Consider the following 25,050-nt stretch of genomic DNA (forward strand, 5'->3'; position numbering starts at 1 on the left):
TAATTTAAAACAAAAAGGTAGATTTAATGCAATAACCACATTAATCTGAGGATAAATAAATCCACAACAGGCTTTAAAGTTTGAAAACGTTTTCCTTTCTTTGCAGAGAGGATGGTTTTCTGAAAGTACACAGGACCGAAGACGTCAAAACAAAACACAGTGTCTTAACGTCTAGGTGAGACGGGGCCTGGTCCTCCCTGCCGCCCTCCCGACACCTGCCCCGGCCACGGCGAAGGCTTCTCTGAAACTCATGAAGAGCCCTGGCTTCAGGAGTAACTTGATGGCTTGTTTCCCGAGTCGTCTTCCTGCGACCCCATGCTCTGGAAGGGAGGGAGAGAGGCAGTGCGCTTGTCTGCCCTGGCCGAGGGTTTCCAGCCAGCCCCGGACACCTACCCCCCGAGGACGCCACCCCGTGTACGGGGCAGGCAGGTCTGGGACCCCCACCCTCATCCCTAAACACACTTCCAGCCTGGAGTCTGGAAACGTCCCCAGCGAGTATGTCTCTGTGAACCTCCCCGATATGGCTTCTGGGCACAAACTCACACTCCTGATGGAGGATGCCACCCTGCCCCGCCCGGCCCACTCCGTGAATAAGGGGGCCCCAGTCACCTTCTGCACGAACTGGGGGTTCACTGTGATCTCCTGGTCCATGGCCCTCAGCCGTTCGTCCAGCTCTATGCACCTCAGCATCTGCATGGAAGACAGGTGTGGACGTGCTGAGTGAGCGGGTTTAGGGCAACTTCACCTTTTTAGCCTAGACTATTACTGTGGGTGCTACAGGGTCACAACTCTGGGGCCAGATGAATTCTGGAGTCAGAAGTTTTGGATTCCGCCAGCAACACAGTACAGCAGGACCTGGGGCAGCACCTCGTCATCAAACACGCTGACATCTTTTGCAGTGAAACCTAAAAATATTCATTTGCCATCACATGAGTTACAAAAAAAACCTTCCCGTTTTCAGGGTTTTTTAAAGAAAACTTGGAATTGCCAAAAACAGACTGTGGAGACATACTGCTTTGAAGGTTCTGGAGCTGTTCAGTTCAATCCGTTTGCCTAAACAAAGGGAAGAAACCAGACCACCCACACAATCCTGGCTCACGTCCAGACCCCGGCAAGCACTCAGAGCAGGACGCGCTCCGTGGCCCACGCTACTGCCCAGGGGCCACCGCGCACGGCTTGTCTCCTCCAGCTGCGCACTCTCCCCCTGCAGAGACGGGGATTCCTGACTGTCCGAGCTGGGGCTCCAGATTCACGTTACTGAAGGCTCTACAGTATAGGTGGCCACTGGGTACGGATAAAACTGTACCGATTCTAAGACCCTTCAAGTGTTTCAGGAGTTGAAGGAGGCTTTGGTGAGCTAGACAAATAAGCTAACCCACCATCTACTTATAACCGTACAACCTGGGAGAGTCCACCTTGAAATTAACTTTCTAAGAAATAAGATGTTCTTAGAAACTAGCTGGGAACTACCCGTATTTAGAGCTAAAATTATCCTGGAACATACAGTCAGTATTTCAGGTATAACATCATAAACATCAGCCCAAAACACCTGGCATTTGTATTTACCTCCTGATCAATGTTATGAAGCATGGCAGGGTTATTATATTTTTCAGGGTTATCATGGAAACTGACCATCCCATCCTTCTGATTAATACTTGCAAAAATTTCACCATCTTCTATCTATAAAAGAGAAATCAGGAAAGCAGTTTAGACCCAAAAACTATGTGAATATGCAGTGTTTCAATACAATCAGGAGAAATCACAGAAAGCAATAAATAAATAATTCTGTATGTGTATTTTTAAGCACCACCTGCTTATTCAAAGATATCTATTCAATACCTACCATGTGCACTGCACCAAGATAGGTGTGAAGGGGTAAAATCCACATAAGGTAAATTAACCATTTTGTTTTATTTATTTATTTATTTGGTCATGCGGCATACAGGATCTTAGTTCCCCAACCAGGGACCGAACCCGTGCCCCCTGCACTGGGAGCACAGAGTCATAACCACTGGACCACCAGGGAAGTCCCAAATTAACCATTTTAAAGTGAACAATTCAGAGGATTCAACTACACTTGTGATGTGCAGCCACCAACTCTACCCTGTTTCAAAAGATTTCACTGCCCCCAGGGGGAACCCACCCCATTTAAGCTGTCACTGCCCATTTTCCCTCCTCCCAAGCCCCCTGCAACCACTAATCTACTTTCTGCCCTATGGATTTGCCTGTTCTGGATGTTTCATATAAATGGAGTCAGACAATATGTGGTCTCTGTGTCTTGCTTCTCTAGCATAATGTTTCGGAAGTGCCCTTACATCTTTAGAAAATTTCTGTGAGATATAACTGACGTTGCCGTTGCATTTTAAAAAGTGAAACCCTAACACATTTTTGTTTCACCCCAGTAGAAATTATCTTCTGGTCCTTTAAGAAAACTTTCTGCCAGTGTTGATTCCAAGGCAGTTTCAAGGTCTTTGTTCTTTGCATCAACTGGGGATTTATTTGTTTGATCCTCACCCCCAAATCCTGTCCATGAAGTAAAAAGCGAGAAGCCAATAAAATCCCAAACAGGTGTTGTTATTCTAACAAATTGCTCCCCAGGTGACAGTGGTCTGTCACAGTGGAACTGAGCTGCCTGAGCTGGTCTGCTCCTTTCCATCCTGGAAAGGGATGGGCCCCAGTTAATGAAACACCCACAGCCCAACACACACTAAACAGAAGGCGTAACTCTGACCCCATGAGCAAAGAGAGCTGCCTCTTCACAAAGGGGAAGGACATGCACACCGGGCTCACCACAGTGGCACTCTCTGTAATAACTACAACTGGAAACAACCCAAGCGTCCCCTGATGGGAACGGAAAGGCAGCCTCGTACAGTGGAACGCTGCAGCCCTGCAAATGAACCAACTACAATGATACGCAACACTGTGCATGAATCTCATGGTGTTAAGCAAAAAAAGCCAAAGTACATATGCTGTACGTTTCCTTTTATATAAAACTCAAAAATAGGACACAACTAAAAATAGGACGATAGAAATCAGGATAATAATAACCTTTCTAGGCAGAGGTAGGGCTGGAAGCAGGTTTGAGAAGGCTACACACTGTATGTTTCCAACTATATTACATTCGGGAAAAGGCAAAACTGTAGAGAAAATAAAAAGATCAGTGGGGGTGGGGGAGGGGTGAGAGGGACAAATAGGCAGAGCACAGAGGATTTTCAGGGCAATGAAAATACTCCATCCGACACTATAATGATGGATCCATGTCCTTATACACTTGTGCAAACCCACAGAATGTCCAACACCATGAACGAACCCTAATGTACAGTAAGGCCTCTGGATGGTGACACATCCGTGTAGGGTTGTCAGTTGCTGAGAACTGTCCCACCTGGTAGGGGTACTGACAAGGGGAGGCTGTGCACGTGTGGGGCGGGGAACCCTGTACTTTCCCCTCAACTGTGCTATGAACCTCAAACTGCCCTAAAAAATTGAGTCTTATTTAAAGAACAACCCCTGCCTTCATAAATTTTACACGTTAGGGCAGGATTTTTCAGGTGTGGCGTAATTGACATTTTGAGCCAGATTCTTTGTGGTGGGTGCTGTCCTCTGCATTGTGGGAGCTTGAGCAGCGTCCCTGGCTCTACCCACTAGATGTGAGTAGCACCCCCAGCTGTGACAACCAGAAACGTCCTCAGACATCTGCCCTGGCAGATGCCACGTGTCTCTGGCAGATAAAACATCGCCAGCTGGTCTGGAGCCTGTCAGGGTCCGTCTGGGCTGGGCAAGCACCTCACGAGCTGTGCCCGCACCACTCACGTACTGGTCCCCACCGCTGATGAGCAAGTCCGGGGAGGGGTGCGGCTGACCCACAGGACGGAACCCTGTGGGCAGCAAGGTGCTCTCAGCAGGCGCTCCAAGGCTGGGGAGGTGGGACAGGTTTTGCTTGTTTGGGATGTGTGTCTGTGTTTGGAGGATTACCTCCAAACACAGGAAAGGAAAAAACCTCCAAACATTTGTAAATTGAACTATGGAAAGAAAATACTCCATTACACAACTGAAAAGTTTCATGACTCCTCATCCTGACCCGGCACCACTCCTGAAACCACAGGGGCGATCACCAGCAGGAAACGCAGAGTGCTGATGTTCTGCGTGAGAAGGTGCGCCGGACCCGGGCTGAGGACAGAGCTTTGCTCTTGGTGGATCAGATCGGAGACGTGCGCTTGTGTAACAGAATAAGTAAGTAAATGACGCTATTTCAACTTGGTGGGTTACCACGTAGTCATTTAAATGCTTATCCAGGAACTTCCCTGGTGGCGCAGTGGTTAAGAATCTGCCTGCCAGAGCAAGGGACACGGATTCGAGCCCTGGTCCGGGAAGATCCCACATGCCGCAGAGCAACTAAGCCCGTGCGCCACAACTACTGAGCCCGTGTGTCGCAACTACTGAAGCCCATGTGCCTAGAGCCATGCTCGGCAACAAGAGAAGGCACCGCAATGAGAAGTCCGCACACCGCAACGAACACCCAATGCAGCCCTGCCAAAGTAAGTAAATAAATAAATAAAATAAAAATGCCAACCTTTAAAAAACAAATAAATAAAAAAACAAACAAATAAATGTGTATCTAAATTTGGGGAGTGGGGAGTTACAACTGGGAAGTAAATGGGTCTCAGGTGTCCTGTGACATTTGCTATCTGCATCTGGAGCTGAGCGCATGGGTATCTGCTCTGAGTGTGGTCTCGGGGTGACACGGCCCAGAAGGGAGGTGAGTCAGACTGCCACCCATGAGGTCACCAGGCCCCTACCTCGCTGCACAGGACTTCCTCAGGGCAGCAGGGCCCTGCCCCACATATGGCTCATCCGTGGCTCATCACAGACCAGCAGGCAGAGCAGCACTGCTTTGTGTCTCTTTGTATTATCTGAAATATTTCATGAGTGTTTTAAATGATATTCACAAAAACTGTGACGATGAAAATATAAATACGGAGCACTGCTAAGACACCACTGTGTGTAACACATGAGTACATGTCACAGGAAAACCCCAAAGATTGTAAGTGAATCAACGAAAATGTCCACAGCGGTTGACACTGGATGGGCCCCCTTCGTCCTCCTTTATATTTTCTATCGTAAACACCTGTTACCTTTACAAGGACAAAAATCCAGTGATTACTTTTTGAAAAATAGCAACACACTCACCATGTGCAAGACATACTTTTCTGCCTCCTGAGGTCCAGATAACTGCACACGACTTGCCATGTCTTGTAATGACAGCGTTAAAAAGGTCTGAAATTCAGAAGTTAATTAATCACAAGTAGAAACGCTGAGGAAAGTTTTATTAAATGTGTACAGAGTTCTACTGAGTCTCTGAAAATGTGCTTTCCAATACTGTACGAGATAACTTTTTGTTGTGAAGATGACATGACTAAGGTTTTAGCCTCAGTTTTCTAGAGGACTAATGACTTTTAAACAGTATCCCACACGTGTGTCCTGTACATGTGAAATGACGTGTGCACCACCATTTCAGCACCGCCTGCAACGGCAAAGATTAGAACCACCTACAAGTCCGTCAGTAGAGGGCTGGCTGAGTGCAGCGCAATTACACGAACGGACTCCTACACAGTTGTAAAAAACTTACTGAGTGTGGACACTTTTTATGAGCTGGAAAAGAATCCAAGACATGTGCATTGTTAAATATAAAAAAGGATGCAAAACAGGGTCTACAGGGCTTCCCTGGTGGCGCAGTGGTTGAGAGTCCGCCTGCCGATGCAGGGGACACGGGTTCGTGCCCTGGTCCGGGAAGATCCCACATGCCGCAGAGCGGCTGGGCCCGTGAGCCATGGTCGCTGAGCCTGCACGTCCGGAGCACCGCAACAGGAGAGGCCACAACAGTGAGAGGCCCGCGTACCGCAGAAAAAACAAAAACAAAAACAAACAAAAAAACAGTGTCTACAGCATGCTCACATCTGTGTACAAGGAAAGAGTGCATACGTGTGACAGCACACATGCATATGAATGCATGTGCTTCTATGTGCACAGATGATCTCTGGAAGGATATCCGAGAAGTGGGTGACACCAGGCTGCCTCTGGAGAAAGAAAAGGCCGGCTGGGGTATAGGAACTGGATGGAGATTTTTGCGTCTTTAAATTTCGTATTGTAAACGTATTACCTTGTAAATAATATAAAATTGAAAAAAATCACATTCGCCCTTCAAAATTCAAAGCTAGAATGTGTAAACAAATAGGGAGTTAAAAGGAAACCAGTGTTTATCATTGGTTTGCCTGGGACTTGATGAAAATGCCCCCTTTCAGGAACAAATTAAAAGAACTCTTTTTTTTTTTAGGGCAGCTGGCAATGTTTACAATGATGGCATTTTCAGAGCAGGCCATGTTAAGACTGTGATGTTGAAAATTCTTAATAAGCCAATGACCAAAAATTCTACTGATACATATACTTTAGTTCAAAGAGTAGCATGCCCTCTCCAAATGAAACTACTGTTAATTCTAAGAAGTATCTAAGTAGTTTAGCGCCAATGAGGACTCAAAAGTGAACATTTCTAAATACCCGGAACTGTCATTTTCCCCATTTCAAAATAGGGAGAAACTTCCACTTGAATGTCTACCAGAAGAGGACTGGTTGAGTAAGCTGTGACCATCTGTACAACAGAGTATGATGTACAGTCATTGTGATGCAGGCTTACGTTGCCATGGAAACAAGGTGAAGACAGTGAAAAAAGCCAAGTACAGAACAGCACATACAATATGATCCCAACTACAGTGAACAGCAGTGTCTACACACAGAGCAGAGGGATTTAGAGAAACGCCCACAAAACACAAATGTGGAGCAGACCTGAGCCTCACGTGATAACCCCATTTCCCTGGTTGCCCTGCAGCCAGCCTCTCGTCCCGACACCCACATACAGTACACCTGCTGAGACTTCTTAAAAAGCCTTTGACTTTTTTGCCCTTTGAATAACATACTAACCTGGCTGGAAAATCCTCTGATGCTCCATCTACTGTTCTAACACCAGGATATGACGTCACACATCCTCTATGGTGGCGCCCCTGCCCATCAGCAACTGTGATGCCCCCCCAAGGCCGCCGGGAAGGGCTTATCAGCCCAGCGGACTCAAATCAGTGTTAAGTCAGCACAGTAGGACCAGGACGCTGGTGACTGGGAAGCCACTGCCCCGCCCTGGACTGGCCACCTAAGGCCCTTCATGTTTGGTTGGTCACACTCTGGATCCGTATTTATCCGATCCAAAACGGAAAACTGCACTTTCCATATAAAGCATACCGACTTCTCAGTATAAGCTATCAACTGATTCCAAAGTGACGAACTGGGGTTGACTATTTCACAAGATAGTTTAACTGATGATTTTCGCAGTGATGCCTACTTATTAGATTCCCTAAGTTCTAATTCTTCATTTAACTTTCATTCGCCATTTTGTAACTTAACATTTTTTTGAACATGCACTGTCTTTTCTCCTTGTTCACATTTTGGTTTTTCATCTAAACTCCCAGTACCAGTCACCTACGGGTGCAGCTGTTTCCCAGCAGCTCCTCCCGATGGTGAGATAGAAATTTATTGTACTTAGAGCAGCTGCACTGGCACCTGGACCAAATGGAAAACACTGTGGGGAGAATTCAGCTGCTGGTCACCTTGAATCTCTTAGGTCCGGTCTTTTTACCCTATGGGTCCAGCTGGTTTTTCTCTGACAGGACATTTGTTTTTCATCCTCTTTGAGTCGCTCTCTCTCTTGTGTTCTCCGTCTTCCTCTTACAGATTGATGTCTGGAGTGTGTGGAAGGGGCCTCCTTCTCATGTGCAATGACCCTCCCCTCCTCCTCCTCCTCGAGGAGCGATTCTCCCCACACAGTGGCGGCCTCCCCGGCTGCCCCTCCTCCCCCTGGTCCCCTCCAGCCTCCCTGGCCCTCGCATCAACTGAGCAGCGTCCTTTCCCCTCCTCTGCCTGGAGCCCGACCGCACCGTCCTTGAGCCCCAGGAGAAGAGCTGCGCCGTCCCGGTCACCGCCGCTCTCTGTTGGTTTACTACTACCTGCAGCAACGCCTTCCTGGCTCATGGGGAGCTGCATTTTTCTTTTTACACTTTCCTGGGCGGTTTTAACACTTGATAGTAAGCGTATTTTCCGTCATCAAAAGCCATTAGGCTTATTTTCATCTTGAAAATAGAAAACACACCATCGGCTCACCTCCCCCAGCTCCAGTGTGCTGGCCCTGTGCCCCCGCGTGGGTCAGCCCGCCGCAGGTCCTGGGCAACATGGCCACGTCCCCGGGCTCCCTGTCTCTGCCTCCCAGGGTGGCCATATCTCCTACCTCTTGCTCTTCACCTGTCCCTCTTCTCAAATACCCTGCCCCAGCACTGGAAAGACCAAAAGCCCCTATCAAAGTGCCCTAGGGAGTCAGCTGGGAGAGCTCTTCCTCAGGATGAGACCCGGTGCTGCTGCCTCGGTGCTGAGGGGGACGAGGGGAGAAAAGGAGCCCAGGGTCAGGAGGGGCCCGGCCAGGGCCTCACCTTGGTGAGCCTCTGGATGTTCTTCTTGTACAGCGAGGACAGGCACTGCTTCACCAGCCCCATGTTGTTGTCGCGAGCGAAGGTCTCGCTGTGCTTGGTTACCAGGTTGCGGAGCTCCGAGGGGTTGTTGGTGGAATAAACTTGCGCTAACTCGTGGTACGCGTTGCTAAGAGGCTAAAGGTGTGCAGGCGGGAAGAAACCAGATTCGAGAGTTAGAGGAACGGAGCCTGTGTAAGACGCAAAAGAAAACATGGCACTAAATTTGGAGTAAGTACATTCAACATCCTTTACTGTTACCTAACAATTTATAATTTACCCAAAGCAAATGCATAGTTTTCAAGACCAAGGATAGAAATGCACCATGGAGTAGTTTACTGTCAAACAAAAAAACCACCCACTTTGTAGTACAGAGCAAACTGCTGCACAGCAAGTGCAGTACACACAGTTAGTAAAGGCACACAGGTCTTTTTTCTCCATCAGTGGCTCTTGATTTTCCTCTTGATAAACCACTTTGGGAAGAAGAGGGAAAATTCCCACTCTTCTCAGTTCCCTCTCCCTCTCACACATACCTCACCGGGTGCAACGGGACAACCCGTTACTTCTGGGGGAACCAGAGACAACAGGGCTGAGGGCGCACTCAGAGATGTGCTGCTTTCACCATCGCACGTGTTCCCCTCTATCTTATTACGCGCGCATGCGTTGCCCTCTAGCTTACTACGTGCGCATACGTTGCGCTCTATCTTATTAAATGCGCATGCATTCCCCTCTACCTCATTACGTGAGCATGCATTGCCCTCTATCATAGTGCGCATGCGTTCCCCTCTCATTACGTGAACGTACGTTGCCCTCTTATCACGTGCACATGCGTTCCCCTCTATCTCATTACGTGCGCACACGTTGCCCTTATTACGTGCGCATGCGTTCCCCTCTATCTCATTACGTGAACATACGTTGCCCTCTTATTACGTGCACATGCGTTCCCCTCTATCTTATACGTGCGCCCGCGTTCCCTCTCTTATACGTGGGAAACCGGACCCAGGCCCACGAGTAGGTCTGTGGTCCGGAGACACGGATTCAAACCTGCATCCCCACCCTGAAGCCTGTGCCCTCTTCACCACTCTGATATCACCGCCAACAAACCACAATTGTGGGGAAGGAAGCTGAGTCATGGGGACCTCACCTTACAAAGGCCCTCCTCCTAGGGCCACCTGAATCACCCCGGGAGCTCCCCAAACCTGCGTGTCCTTCTACCCACCCCCATGCCCCCATCTGTGACTAGCAGCCTGGAGCCCGAGAAGCACGACGGGCTCTTAGAGAAGGACATGGACCACCCTCAACAAGGCAGCACGGAAATCTTCTCATCAGGAAGACTCACACTGATCTAGTGAAATTTTGAATTTTGTACAAGGAGGGTCAGCAAAAAATTTTTGTCAGAATGATAGTGACTTCAGTTTAAAAAAAGAACAAAAACAAAACCCCATGAGCATGTATTTAAAAAAAAAAAAAAAAAAAAAAAAGTAGGTCATTTCTTCACGTGGTCCCAGGGCTGAGTCCTCAGGGAAACAAGAGCAGCTCTGTGAGCAGCGCTTCGGGTCTAATAAGATTCCCTAGCACTTGGTCAAAGTGAGAGTCCAACAGAGTCAGCACTGCTTTTCTAGGACCTTAAACATCTACAGCTATGATCACCCAGAGCAAAAGTGTGAAAACAGATTCCTAGGAACATCGCGGTCCGTCAGGTGATCGGTGTGCACGGGCTGGGAGGGTTCGGGCTCTGCCAGACGCCCAGCAGGCGGCAAGTGAGCATCTGCTAACTTAACGTGCTGGGAGAGCTAGGGCCCGTAGAATAAGACTACAGAGGGCTTCCCTAGTGGTGCTGAGAGTCCGCCTGCCGATGCAGGGGACACGGGTTCGTGCCCTGGTCCAGGAAGATCCCACATGCCACCAAGCAGCTGGGCCCGTGAGCCATGGCCACTGAGCCTGCGCGTCCGGAGCCTGTGCTCCACAACGGGAGAGGCCACAACAGTGAGAGGCCCGCGTACCGCAAAAAAAAAAAAAAAAAAGACTACAGAGCTACGCATCACCACAATTTCCTATGAACAAAACATGTCACCTAAGAAATCCTTGTTTTAAAAACTCACCTTAATGAATCTACCCACAATTTGAGACGTATATTTCGGCAGCTGTTGCACTTTGCCAAGCAGTATCAAAGAAACGAGAATATACTTTTTATATGCCTCCAGCATGATGTGACTGACAGCCATAGCAGGAGTGGCGATGGCCTGAGCAGGAGTGAAGACAGCAAGGGAGCTTGAATTAGGAAAAGAACACTTATACTAAATCACTACCTTTTAATAACTCTAGAATTTACCCTTTGAACACATCCAACTCACTGGGCTTTGGTGTCTTCACCAAGCTGTGCGACTATCACCATTACCGAATTTCAGAACATTTTCACCCCCTAAAAAGAAACCCCAGGCCGTCAGTGGTCACCGCCCACTCCCCAACCCCAGGCAACCACTCCTCTACTTCACGTCTCAATGGACTTGGCTACTCTGGACAGTGCATATAAATGGCTTTTTTCTGTGTGTGTGGCCTCGCTGCGTGGCTTATGGGATCCCAGTTCCCCAACCAGGGATTGAACCCAGGCCCTGGGCAGTGAGAGCACAGAGTCCTAACCACTGGACCGCCAGGGAAGTGCCATAAATGGCTTCATGTAGTCTTTTGTGAGCAGCTTCGACGTGACACTTTCAGGGCACACCCCTGCAGTGGCCTGTGTCAGGACCTCATTCTGTGTTATGGGCAAACAGTGCTCCACCTTTTGTGTACTCAGATCCTCAGCTGGCGGGCATCTGGCCACATGAATCATCATGCTGCTATGAACATTCATGTATGTATTTGAGTGGACATTTGTCTTCACTTCTCTCGGGTGTAATCCTGGGAGTGAAGTGCCGGGTCATATGGAAGTTTTAGGTTTAACCTTCTGAGGAACCGCCAAGCTATTTTCAAAGCGGCCACACCACTGTACATCCCCACTGGCAGTTATGAGAGTTCTGAGTTCTCCACATCCTCATCAACACATTACTGGCTCTCTTTTTTAACTTCAGCCATGCTAGTGTGACTTGATATCACACTGTGGTTTTGATTTGCATTTCCCTGATGACTAGTGCTTTTAGCCATTTGCCTATCTTCTTTAGAGCAATGTCTATTCAAACCCATTGCCCATTTTTAAAATTTTATTGTTGAGTTTTAAGACATCTTTGTACATTCTGGATGTAAGTCTCTTATCAGAAATGTGATCTGCCAATATTTCCTCCCATTCTGAGGCTGCCTTTCCACCTTTTTCCACCTGGATTCATGAGGGTTAAGAATTCAAAACTATCACACCCAGATCAGCCCAAATGTTCCAAATCAGAATCCAAGCCACTGAGCCCATAAGGCACTTCTGAGAATTATTCAACAGAAACACTCATGCAAGTGCATAAGAACACAAGTGCAACAATCCACACGCAACACTGCTTTAATAGTGAAGCTTTAATAGCGAAGCAACAAACCTGCTTCAAGCGCCACCAATCGGGGGCTGGTAAACTGCCAGGTCCACATGTAGCATGGGGTAAGAGGAGGAGGCTACTTTCACTCTTTACTTTATATAATGCTGTGTGATCTGAATTTTTTTCATTAAGTACATCCTTCTTTTGGATTTTAAAAAGGCAGTAAAACAAAATCTGTGTCACCTCCTGAAATTAAGGTACTAATACTACCTGGAACTGATGTACATCACGAAGACACAGCGCCATGAAGTAGACTGCCACTTGGGCAAAAGAGGGACTATGTGGATTATCAGGTAAAAGTCTTCTAGCTGTAAACATAAACATGCTGTGTCTTTGACACTTCAACTCTCTGTGACAGAACCGTGCACCTTCCTGCCGCGCGCCCATGTCTCAGCACCCCTAGACCATCGGCCGGCTCATCCCGCCTCTGCTGGGCTGCAGAGCCACCGCGCGTTCAGTCGCTGCAGGTGTGTGCTCGCAGTTTTCTGAGGAACTGAAATTGTGACCGTATGGTCAATGTAGTCCCCTGGAAGGTCCTACCTGACCAGTCACGTCCTTGAAAGATACCGCCCCTGTCAACAGCACCTGTGGTCACCCTGCCCTAGGCCCCCAGCAATGCTGGTCAGCCCCCGCTCACTGAGGCGATGCCCACTCACAGGTCTGCGCAGGGATTCCTACAGCATCTCAAATACACCATGAGCTCCTCTGAGGCTTGGAATGTCTTTTATTACCCGAACATGTGCCCTGAATAAAACAACTTATGAACATCTGGCAAATTTATCCTAAAACACTGGTTTTAGCCAGTACTGTCTATCTTTGTTAGACCCTGAGTGAAGCTGCAGAGCTGCTCAATATGTCTCATTACACAGACACAAAGGTGGGGGGCACTTTTCACTGTGTACTCCTTCACACCCTTTGAATTACAGACCAGAAGAACGTTTTATTTATTAAAGTAAGAAAAACTCGGGAGTTCCCTGACAGTCCAGTGGTTAGGGCTCAGCGCTTTCACTGCTGTGGCCCTGGGTTCAATCCCTGGTCGGGGAGCTAAGATCCCACAGGCCACACGGTGCAGCCAAAAAAAACAATGAAAGAAAGAAAAACTTAACCGAACGTCACATCTGGTTTCAGAACAAGAAGATGCGTCAAAGGTCACTCGGTTCCATCCCTTCCCCACACGCAAAGGAAGCTACAAAGTCAAGAGGCACACACAACTCAACCCAAACCAGATGGGGGTTGTGGCAAAGCCTGGTCAGACCTGCCCCACAGTGCCCATCCCTCCCCTGTCCTGCACCCCTGGCCACAGGGAAACAGCCTCTGAAAGGACCCTCCCCTGCAGCTCCAGCCGTGAGCCTGCAAGTTCACACGCCCCCGGGGGAGCGCCGACTACCTGCTCGTAGAAGTAGAGTGCTCGCTCGAAGTTCTTCAGCCCGGTGTAGACCATCCCACCATAGTAATAGTAGCACAGGAAGTGCCTGGCCTCGTAGGCCCCATTCTCTTTGCAGATGTCCACCATGTCCACGTCCAGGTACGGGAGGGCGGGCTTAAAGCACTTTGCCAGCAAACACAGCTGTGGAAAAATTGACACGAAGCCATCATTCTAGGTGCACTTCGGCTTTAGCGGAAAGAGCAAATTTGCAGATTCCGGAAAGTTCTAGAAAATAACTGGCTTTACATTTTATTGACTAAAAGGATCTAAATGTCAGCACGTTATTCCATTTTCTTAGGCATTCGGAATACAACAGCATTTCTTTAGAAAAGACTAACTGGCTATGACATAAAGGGCCCCACAAATGAAGCAAAGCCCATGTATTTACAGATGCACGACAAGTATGACCTTTTCTCTTCACTGCCCTGGTGAAGTAAGAACAGTTTCTCTCCAATCACTCCTTTTCCATGTCTGAACCCCTCAGGTAAGTGTAGGGAATGTGCAGCTCAAGAAAGCAAGATCCAGCAAAGCTCTGTGTCTGGGTGATGCGGCACAGGGCACACACAGGCACAAACTCACTGTACACCTGAGATCTGCAAACTTTACTGTATGTACGTCACACCTCCATCACAAAAGTTTTTGAGAAGAAATAAAGAGGGGACTTCCCTGGTGGCGCAGTGGTTAAGAATCCGCGTGCCAATGCAGGGGACACGGCTTCAAGCCCTAGTCCGGGAAGATCCCACATGCCGCAGAGCAACCAAGCCTGCACACCACAACTACTGAGCCTGCGCTCTAGAGCCCGTGAGCCACAACTACTGAGCCCGCGCGCCTAGAGCCCGTGTTCCGCAACAAGAGAAGCCACCACAATGAGAAGCCTGCGCACTGCAACGAAGACCCAACGCAGCCAAAAAATAAAACTAAATAAATAAATAAAGAGAAAAGAGTGCACGTCTCCATGTGAAATTAGAACACGTGGTTGAAATAATCCATATACCATGTTATTCATTAAGGAAACAATCTAGATACCCCACAGGGACTGGCTAAACCCATGTTATGGAATTCTCTGCAGCTGTAAAGCACTGACAAAGAATCATCTCCAAGACACAGTAAGAAAAAAGCAAGGTACATAAGACATTGTATAGATTAGTATTTGTGTTTAAAAAACTAGAGAGAACAAATATATCTGCTTATATGTGCATAAACCATCTTTGGAAGGATGCCTAGGAAACTACTAATTCCAGTTTCCTTTGGAGAGGAGGGATGGGTGGCCAGTCAGCAGGTGGGAGACGGGCTTCATTATATACCACCCCCCCCCTTTGCCATCTGGGTTTGGAGTCACACAAAATAAAATAAATACATGAACAACACTTTAAAGTGTAAGAAGTCACCTGGTTCGTCCTCAGGTTCCAGAGCTCCTTACTGGGATTGTTACGGTCAAAAGCGCTACTCACCCCACCTGTCCCCACGTCACGAGCTGACTAGCTGGGCCTCAGTCGATGGTTTGCGTTCAGTAGCCCCAAGATTCCCTTCCCAGCAACAGGGGCAGCTACACATTCCGAGGCTTAGAACACAGCGCCATCTTCACCAAGTCCAACCGTGACTCAGGGCAACCCCTAGCTGCTCACCTGGCAAAGGTCAGCATGGACGGAGGTCAACTGGTTTGTGTTCATCTGCATCTTGTCAATGGCCTGCTTAAGGACGCCGATTCCGCGCAGGGGCTGTCAGAAAGGACACCTGTCAGCACGCTGGGTCCTAGGTTGTCACTTAGAAACGAAAGTAACATACTGATGGGCTCTTCTAAACCACAAGAGGAGGGTCCCACAGCCTCTCACGAAACTTCTGTCCCTATTCAGTCAGAAAATGTTGTCTTAAGCTGTTTATTGTGATATGTAGAGTAATTCAGCACTTTTTAAATCATAAAGCTTTTTCTAATTATTGGAGATCAATAATCAAAAGCAACATTACATTTTCAACAGTTCATTATACTTACAGCTAAACAAAAATTTTACAAATTATTTAAAACAGATGAGACCTATGCTTAGGAGACTGAACTGTGGATAAGGACGTTGGCATTGTCCCGCAGGGCAGCCTACGTGTCACCTGTAAATTCTCTCCAGCAACATCTCTTACCTGGTGGTAAATTACTGTTGAGAGTGATACCACAAGCCCCTTTTACAGCACAAGGGGCGCTAGAATGGCAGTTCCAAGCACAAACGGACCGTTTTCCTGCCCTGACCATGAATAACAAGACCAAGGACCACACGAGGTGCAGTCGGCTTCTGGAGAGGAGGTGTGACCATAGAATGGCTGAGGAACTTAACATGTTTTTTCAGTAAAGACTTGTCGGGTTTAACCGTCTCCCTCAAACAATAATTATGTGGTGCTCCTACAAAATACCAACTGGTTCTTTGTTTTCAGCCTCTTTTACACTAGTTTAAAGTTGAATTTCAAATCAAAAAGAAACTTACAAATTACAACTTGTGTCAATATCACAAAAAATAAAGAGTTTACCAGATTAAAGGAAACTAAAGACACACAACAATGTAATTCAACCCGTGATCTGAGATTTTCTTCTGTTATAGAAGATATTAGTGGAACAATTGGTAAAATCGCAATCAGGTCAGATTTGTTAAAGGAGTCGATCAGTGCTCATCCCCTCATGTTGATCACCGTGCTGCAGTCATGTAAGAGAACGTCTTAATTTGTCCTAATTTTTAAGAAACACTCGCTGAAGCACTCAGGGTAAAGGGGCATCACATCTGCAACTTTCTTTCCGTGGCTCAGGAAAAAGAGAAAAGAATGAACAAGTATGGTAAGACACTAGCACCTGGGGACTCTGGGTGAAGGGCATTTATGGCAATTAATTATACTAACCTAACAACTTTTTTGTAAAGCTAAAATTATGTCATAATTGCAAGTTACAAGTTTTATTAACAAACAAAAAAGCGGCATTTTACAGCACAAGGGGTGCTAGAATGGCAGTTCCAAACACAAGCAGCAGCCTCCCCCTTGAGGCACTACTCCTGTGGTCAGAGCCCCACAGAGGATGCTCTGAGCTCTCCACAGTGACCACATACGTCCGAGCATTAGGGTCTCAACACCAGGCTGGAACCCTTACACTCAGCGCATTGTGCAGTTTAGAGGCGTGCGAAACAGAACTATAAATACTCAAATAACATTCTTACCTGTTTTCTTTCCACAAGTGCATTTGTTAGCTGATGGCAAAGCCCAGCAACTAGACACAACAATAATAAAATATTGAAAATATAAATGACTACAGGGCAGAATACATTCCATAGCAAAGAAGAAAAAGCTGTTCCCCTTACAGGTGTCCGTCGCATAGCGAATGTGCTCCCCGTTACAAGTGCTGATGAAGAGCTGAACCTGTGAGAACAGCGTCTCGAAGTCAGGAACGCTGGGCATAGAAAACTTCACAAACCTACAACACAGAGAAAAGAAGCAACTTGTCCTGGCGTCTCTCAGGGAAATGGAGAAGTCCGTCCGTCCTGCCTCCAATGCTGTGTGAAGTTAAAGGAGTCACAGTACTTTTAAAAATGAAGAACTGGCATCTGTGAGATTCTCCTGGCCTGGTTCTCTGCACAGTCAAGACACAGAACATGGACACAAATAGAGGTTAAGAAAAATATGCTTAAAAAAGAACAACTTTTACCCAGAGCAGTTAGGCAAGAAATACAACGCAACCAAAAAAGAACTTTCAAAAAAGAAAACTCCGTCAAATGAGGCCAAATATCAGGTTGCCCTAATACCCGTGAAGTAACTGAATATAAACTCATAACCAAAAATTTTTTTAAATACTTTTCTTTTGCGGTCCAATGTGCTCAGTACTGCTTTATTCACCTAGAAACCCGCCGTGGGCAACTGCCTGAGCAGAACACACTGAAGCTACGGGCTGGCCGGAGGCCACGGCGGCGGCTCACGGTCACGGTGCTGCCCCAGGACCCAGGGGATGCTGGGTGACCTGGGAGAAAAACTCGCTGCAGGGCAGGCCCGGAAGGAGCGGAGCGCTGAGAAGAGGGACGACTCAGGCAGGTGGCCCAGCCCGAACCACTGGGCAGATGGTGCCACCAAGGGCCACCGTAAACACCAAGAGGGGGTCGGAGAGGTTTCGAGGGAGAAATCACATAAGCTACCACCACTTAGACATTGCTTACACGTAAACCGCAAGCTCTTCTTTAAAAAAAAAACAAAAAACTGAATGGTTTAAACTCATTTCAAGAAAAATCCAATGGGTATTATTGCCTAACGACAATTTCTCCATCTTTCAATGTGTACTTCCATCTATACAGTATTACTTAACAATGCCACCTTACATCTATAATTACACTTTCCAAGTATCAGAATGTGTCCAGACAATCTCATTTGGGCTTCACAATAGGTCAGTAAGGCATTGTGATTTCCATTTTATAAATAAAAATATGAAGCTCAGGGCCTCAAACCTCATAATCAGCAGAACATAGATTCAAACCCAGGGAACCTGGAAACAAGGTCAGGGTTCTTCCCAGGTTTCCTTTAACTGATATACAACGTAAAACACCTTCTAGTTTCAAACAGCTTCCACACACATCACCTCACTTGACATGCACATCCGCATAAGCTGACGCGTGTACAAATCATGCTTTCTGTTCTTTTAATCGGAAACCACAGGCGGCAGAAATCTTCCCCAGCCATCCCAACCCACAGAACCTCCTGCAGCGGAGGCCCTGCTCCACATCTGCATCGTCTGAAACAGTGGCTACAGACAGCTCCTGAGCCCTTGAGGTGTGGCAAGTGCAGCTGAGGAACTGCATCTTTCCCTTCACTCATCCGTAAAGATTTACATTCAAACAGGCACGTGAGCTACTGGCCACCCGTGTTCCGACGGCACCTTCCTCCTGACGCAGACCTGTCTCAGAACCTCAGTGCAAGTGGAGCCAGACCCTCACTTTAGGTCAATTTCTTCTCAGTTTATTTACATTACCTCAACTTTCGTAACAACCACAAAATCCCAATTTATAACACTACGACATCAAGAGAAAAGAATTCAACTGTCAAAGACACAGAGTCACAAGAGTTCAACAGACCAATTGAAATAACGTCTATTTAACTTGGCCTTAAAACAGCTTAAACTTGTACAGCAACTATAGCTTTTTTAAAAAGGGAAAAAAAGGGGGCATCCCTGGTGGCGCAGTGGTTGGGAGTCCACCTGCCGATGCAGGGGACACGGGTTCGTGCCCCGGTCCGGGAGGATCCCACATGCCGCGGAGCGGCTGGGCCCGTGAGCCATGGTCGCTGAGCCTGCGCGTCCGGAGTCTGTGCTCCGCGAGGGGAGAGGCCACAACAGTGAGAGGCCCGCGTACCGCAAAAAAAAAAAAAAAAAAAAAAAAAAAAGGGAAAAAAAAAAACCCAGCTTAAACTTGTCTGAAGGGAATTGGAAGCAAGGCTGCTCTGGATCATTGGTAACTTCACTCGGTATAGCCCTGTGCCCTGTTCTGTCACTCTTCCCTCTTTGCTTTCTAAGTTAGAAAGTGGGGAGAATCCAATGTACTACATGAACAGAAGTATTGATAAACGCAAACTGCAGTGCCCTCAACTGAGATGGCCATTCATTTTTAAAAATACATTTCAAGGGCTTCCCTGGTGGCGCAGTGGTTGGGAGTCCGCCTGCCGATGCAGGGGACGCGGGTTCGTGCCCCGGTCTGGGAGGATCCCACATGCCGCGGAGCGGCTAGGCCCGTGAGCCATGGCTACTGGGCCTGCGCGTCCGGAGCCTGTGCTCCGCAACGGGAGAGGCTACAGCAGTGAGAAGCCCACGTAATGCAAAAAAAAAAAAAAAAACATTTCAAAATGTGTATAAACATAAGAGTTTTAAAAGATGATAAAACACAACAAAATATAAAAGCACCTGCTGTATAGCACAGGGAACTCTACTCAGTGCTCTGTGGTGACCTAAATGGGAAGGAAATCTAAAAAAGAAGGAATATATGTATAGTTGATTCACTTTGCTGTACAGCAGAAACACGACATTGTAAAGCAACTAGACTCCAATAGAAATTAATTTTAAAAAGTAAAATAAATAAAAATAAAAGCAATGATTAGCCGCAGCGAGTTAAAGGTAACTACTACAACGTGACTTCAGTTGTGCAAGAGAGCTCACTGCCATTGACAGGGCTTACTGCATACACCAAAAACCCCAAAGCCAGAAGGTGCAGCGGTGAGGTTAAGCGTGCACAAGATCACACAGGAAGACGCCCTTACAGAACAGCAAGGACTCCCAAGGAGTGCTCCTGCACGTCCAGAGCCCCGAGCACGGTGTCCAGATGGGATAAGTTCTTCGCAAGGAGCTCCCCACTCTTGTTGATCAGTTCACAAAGCTGAGTCATCTGCCCTGGAAAACAGGAACGACACCGTCATTCAGTTATACCATTAACCAAACCAAAGCACGTCAAATCCCAGGCTTCACACCTCAGACCTGCAGGTGCCTGATAGTGATTTCTTCTCCTTCATTTCAGACGAGGACCCAGAAGGGCCAAAGACATCCTGCCTGCAGCCTCAGCACTAAACTTCCCACTCTCCTCTGGCCCCTGAAGGTTTCCCCTCTTCTCCACTCCCGCTTCCGGTCCCCCAAGCCAGCAGTGTCCACATCACCATCAGCACCACCGCACCTCCAGGACTATGACTTCATCTTACGGCTAAGCCTCTCGGTCCGCTCCTTCCTCTCCCCTCCACCTTCCCTCAGATCCCCACCATTTCCTGTCTGGACTCCACCGTCTTCCAAGTGGTCCGCCTCCTTCCATCGCTCTCCTCCAGCCCACAGTCCACGCTGGCACCTGTCTGATCTTTCTGAAGTGCAACTCCCATCACACTCCTCCAAACGCCCCCCTCAGCCCCGTCTGGCCTCCTGAGCCTCCCCGCACACACCAGCGTCCCCGCTCTTGCCTTAGGTCTCTGCACTGCTGCTCTCCAAGCTGAGTGCTCCCTCGCCACTCTTCCACGACCCCCACGACCCGACTCGCTCACGTCAACAGTCAGCCCGGGCCCCCCCTCCCACGGCTCTTTGTCCTCTGTGCTCTCTGAATCCCCGGGATCCTGGTGTTAGGTCATTCACATGAACTCAGGGGGAGAGTCGGCTCTTCCCCAGCTTCAGAACGCAGTGCTTGCCTAGCACCCAATCAATCAACAAGCAGCTTGTTGAATTAATCTAATTGATCCACCAATCTTTCCCCAATACCACAATATTATGTCTTAACAACTAAGGTACAAAATCTAATTAGGCCAGAATTGGACTCACCATTTCCCCCCAAGGAATTTTCTTTTTTAATTGAGATATAGTTGATTTACAATATTATATAAGTTTCAGGTGTACAAGATACTGACTCACAATTCCTAAAGGTTATACTCCATTTATAGTTATTCTAAAATATTGGCTATATTCCCTGTGCTGTACAATATATCCTTATAGCTTATTCTATACATAGTAGTTTGTACCTTTTAATCCCCTACCCCTATCTTGCCCCCTCCCCTTCCCTCACCCCACTGGTAACCACTAGTTTGTTCTCTATGTTTCTTTTTTGTCAGATTCATTAGTTTGTTGTATTTTTTAGATTCCACATGTAGGTGATAACATGCAGTATTTGTCTTTCTCTCTGTGACTTACTTCACTAAACATAATACCCCCAAGGTCCGTCCATGTTGCTGCAAACGGCAAAATTTCATTCTTTTTTATGGCTGAGTAGTATTCCACTATATATATATATATATATATATATATATATATATATATATATATATATATATATATATACACACACACACATACCATATCTTCTGTATCTATTCATCTGTTGATGGACACTTAGGTGCTTCCATATCTTGGCAACTGTAAACAGTGCTATGAGCACTGGGGTGCATGTATCTTTCCAAATTAGTGTTTTCATTTCCTTTGGATATATACCGAGGAGTGGAATTGCTGGATTGTATGGTAGTTCTGTTTTTAGTTTTTTGAGGAACCTCCATACTATTTTCCACAGTGACTGCACCAATTTACATTCCCACCAACAGTGCACAAGGATTTCCTTTTGTCCACATCCTCGCCAACATGTGTTATTTATGGACTTTCTGATGATAGCGACTCTGACAGGTGTGAGGTGGTATCTCATTGTTGTTCTGATTTGCATTTCCCTGATGATTATCAATGGTGTAGACTCACCGATTTTAATGGGTTATTCTGATGACAGACACCACGGCCACACTCTACTCCCACATCCCACCAGCTGTTTTCTGGTGACGGTGGAGGGTACACATAAGTCCATGGGCATTAACCTCTCAAGTTTCCTCCTCAACAGTCCTCTTTCACATTTTGAACTTCAAGCTACCCATACCAGCTATTTCTATTTAGTAACTGAGTGATTTTTCCTATTAAAAAACACTTAGGGGCTTCCCTGGTGGTGCAGTGGTTAAGAATCCACCTGCCGATGCAGGAGACACAGGTTCGAGCCCTGGTCTGCGAAGATCCCACATGCCACGGAGCAACTAAGCCCATGCACCACAAATACTGAGCCTGCGCTCTATAGCCTGCGAGCCACAACTACTGAGCCCACGTGCCACAACTACTGAAGCCCTTGCACCTAGAGTCCACAACAAGAGAAGCCATCGCAATGACAGTAGCCCCCGCTTGCCGCAACTAGAGAAAGCCCGTGTGCAGCAACAAAGACCCAATGCAGCCATAAATAAATAAATAAACAAATAAATAAAAATTACTAAAGAATAAAATTTTAAAAATTTAAAAAACACTCAAATGGTATAATGCTTAAAATCCAAGTGACTGTAGCCAGGAACTTTGATAATTCCTAGAGCTTCTTACTATACTTTTAAATTTTTACCAAAAATAAACGTTCCATTATCATCACACTCACTGTAAAACAATAACAAAGAAAGTCCATGATCTCATTAGGTATCACCTTTCAAAGTGATAATACTAGTTGAACTGGGAAATATCAATACCAACTCATCATCATCTTGTTAGAGATCTCACCGGCAGGAATGAAATAGCTTCTTTGCAGTGATTTGCATCACCCACAATTAAGCATTTCAGTCCATGCTTTTCCCCCAAGTAAATAACCAATCCTGAGATGAGACCTAAGAGGAATGCTGGGTCACCCTGAAATCATAAGGCAGTCACCTCGTGCAGGCCAAGGGGAGACACACCTAAGGGCCACAGCGTGCGTGTGCAATGAACCCAACCAGATGGGGGCCAACGAAACGTCCTCTAATCAGAGAAAGCTGGGACATTATGCCATTCCCTTCACTTAAGGTTCATGTGAGAAAGTTCTGAAAAAGAGCTGAGGAAACACGCTCATTAACGTTTGCTATTCGGGGAGCATGAGGCACAGGCACGAGGCACAGGGGCAGGGCAACTGTCCTGTGCCTCTCTGTCCGGCACGCTGCTCCTAAAGCAGCGACTTGCACAGAGCGTGTGTGCAAAGCTTTCAGATAAGTGATCCTGCTTGATGCTCACGACCACAGCCCTAGTTCTGTCTTGTAAATAAGAATACTGGCCCGGGGAAATTAGGCGGCTGGCACACCGAGCGACCGAGACAGGACTCCAGCCCGAAGCTTCTAGGCACAAGGCACCGCGGGAAGGAGAAACTTAAGTCCGTGGCACGAACGAACGCATGGATGGCTTCTTCACGCCTAGAGAATATGGTTCACCTGTGAAGCCAACTCCTATCAGTAACGAGAGAAACGAGACAGAACCGCCGCGCTGCGCCGCGCCCCACACCTGAGCAACCTCAGGGCAGCGCCTGCCCTTCTTACACAAGGAGACGAACTCAGGAGAGAAGCGTGCCTGCCCAAGGTGACGCAGCTCCTGCAACTTTAACGGTTCCTCCCTCTCAGTCCTGATAACTCGGCGGAGTAGGGCCATTTCTATTCCACAGATGAACAAACAGGGTGGGGAAAGAGGCCTTACAGCAGCGGCCAACTACTTTAATTCTGGGCCCAGGGCTCGATACGCAGGTGATGAAACGAACGAACCAACGGCATGAAAATTAGTAAGAAAATTAACAGTGGTTACAACTCCGCCCGCAAGAGGGGAGCCTGGAGCCAGGGCCCCCGGGGGACGTGCGCGCCAAGCCGCGAGGGGCCCCGCCGCGCGGCCAGGTCGGGAGGGGCCGCCGGGAGCCGAGACCGAGGGGGCACCGACGGCGGGGGGCGGAGACCGGGGGTCGGGACCCGGGCGAAGAGGCCGCCCAGCTCGCGCGCTCGTCAGCCCCGGCCCAAGCGCCGAGACCCCCGGCCCAGCCCGGACGCAGGCTCGCGGACTGCACCCACCGCCTCACCTTGGGCCGAGAGCTGGCGGACGCTGTTGACGAACTGCTCCAGGGCAGACGCCATGTTCCCGGCGGCCCGGCGGCAGAGGCGGCGCGCGCGGGATGAGGACCAGCGACCCAGTGGAGGGCCTCGGTGGTGATGACGTCACTTCCGCCGCTCAAGCACCGCGAGATCTCACCTACCTGGGACCTGGCTACTGTTTCCATGGAATCCTCTCTAGGGATACCTCGCCGGAAGGCAGCTTTCTTTCCCTTCCGTCTTCGTTCTGTGCACACGCGAAATCGCTCCCTGGGTTTAACGGGGATGGTGGGCAAAGGAAGGAACTGAACTCCTAGTTAGGCACATCCTTTCCGGATTTTGTTCTGAATGGCTGTCCCGTTTAACACCTTGCCAAATCCTCCAAGCCCGGCTTAATTGCCACCTCTTCCCTGAGGCTTTTCCTGCGAGGTAGTAGTCCGGCCACGCAGGCAACATGCGGTCAAATCCCTTGTCTACCACTTAGTAGCTCTGTGACTCTGGGCAAGTACCTTGGCTGTCCTCTGCCTTGTTTCCCCATCTGTACAATTCTCACGATAAACCACGTAAAATACTTATGGTTGGAGGGGAGTGGTGTGAAGTGGGGCTGCAGGATAGACAGGGACCACGTCAAGTAAGCTGTGTTAAAGATACTGGACTTTCCCCCCAAGGATTGGGACGCCACGGAGAGTTTGATTCAAGAGAGTGGCATGATCAGACTTGCACTTAGAAAGGGCTGTCTGGCTTTACATGGATAACCTCAGAGAATCATTTAGGAAGCTATTACAGTAGTCAGTCGATATGAAATATAATAGTAAACATTGTACCTTGAAATACAGATGGAAACAAATTGATGTATTTGGGACAAGTATAGATGAATGACTTTAACACTTGTACTGTAGGATGGAGCTGTCCCTGAATGCTGTATGGCAACATTTGGTCCTCAAACAGAAGACAGATATTTTGAATTACAGGACACATTTCCATGGATGTACATGGATTTTAATAAAAGCCAAAAATGTTGTGAGAAGTTAAGCACTACAATAATTCAAAATAGCCACAGCTACTAGTCATACTTTAAATTTTGTTGCCTATTTAGATTGTGGCATCTGTTCTCAAAGCGTGGTTCCTCAGCCCGCAGCATCAGCGTCACCTGGGAACTTCTTAGAAATGCAAATTCTTGGACTCCACTTTAGACTTACTACAAACT

At 47.7% G+C, this 25,050-nt stretch overlaps 1 protein-coding gene across 2 annotated transcripts; it reads right to left on the reverse strand.

The window, feature by feature from the left end:
* Positions 1–23,888, reverse strand: COPS3 (COP9 signalosome subunit 3; the record flags this gene model as incomplete). Of its 2 annotated transcripts, XM_079726017.1 has the most annotated exons (12): positions 1–320; positions 610–690; positions 1,567–1,680; positions 5,188–5,274; positions 8,523–8,696; positions 10,661–10,801; positions 13,458–13,637; positions 15,122–15,214; positions 16,682–16,731; positions 16,823–16,935; positions 19,752–19,881; positions 23,834–23,888. In XM_079726017.1, 12 exons carry the CDS (start codon positions 23,886–23,888, stop codon positions 267–269), a joined length of 1,272 nt encoding a protein of 423 aa, XP_079582143.1. In that variant the 3' UTR covers positions 1–266. The 2 variants fall into 2 exon arrangements, with proteins under 2 accessions (XP_079582143.1, XP_079582144.1); XM_079726018.1 differs by lacking the exon at positions 8,523–8,696.
* Positions 23,889–25,050: the final 1,162 nt, after the last annotated feature.

The sequence above is a fragment of the Hyperoodon ampullatus genome (genome assembly GCF_949752795.1).
Source record: "Hyperoodon ampullatus genome assembly, chromosome: 19".
NCBI classification, from domain to species: domain Eukaryota; kingdom Metazoa; phylum Chordata; class Mammalia; order Artiodactyla; family Ziphiidae; genus Hyperoodon; species Hyperoodon ampullatus.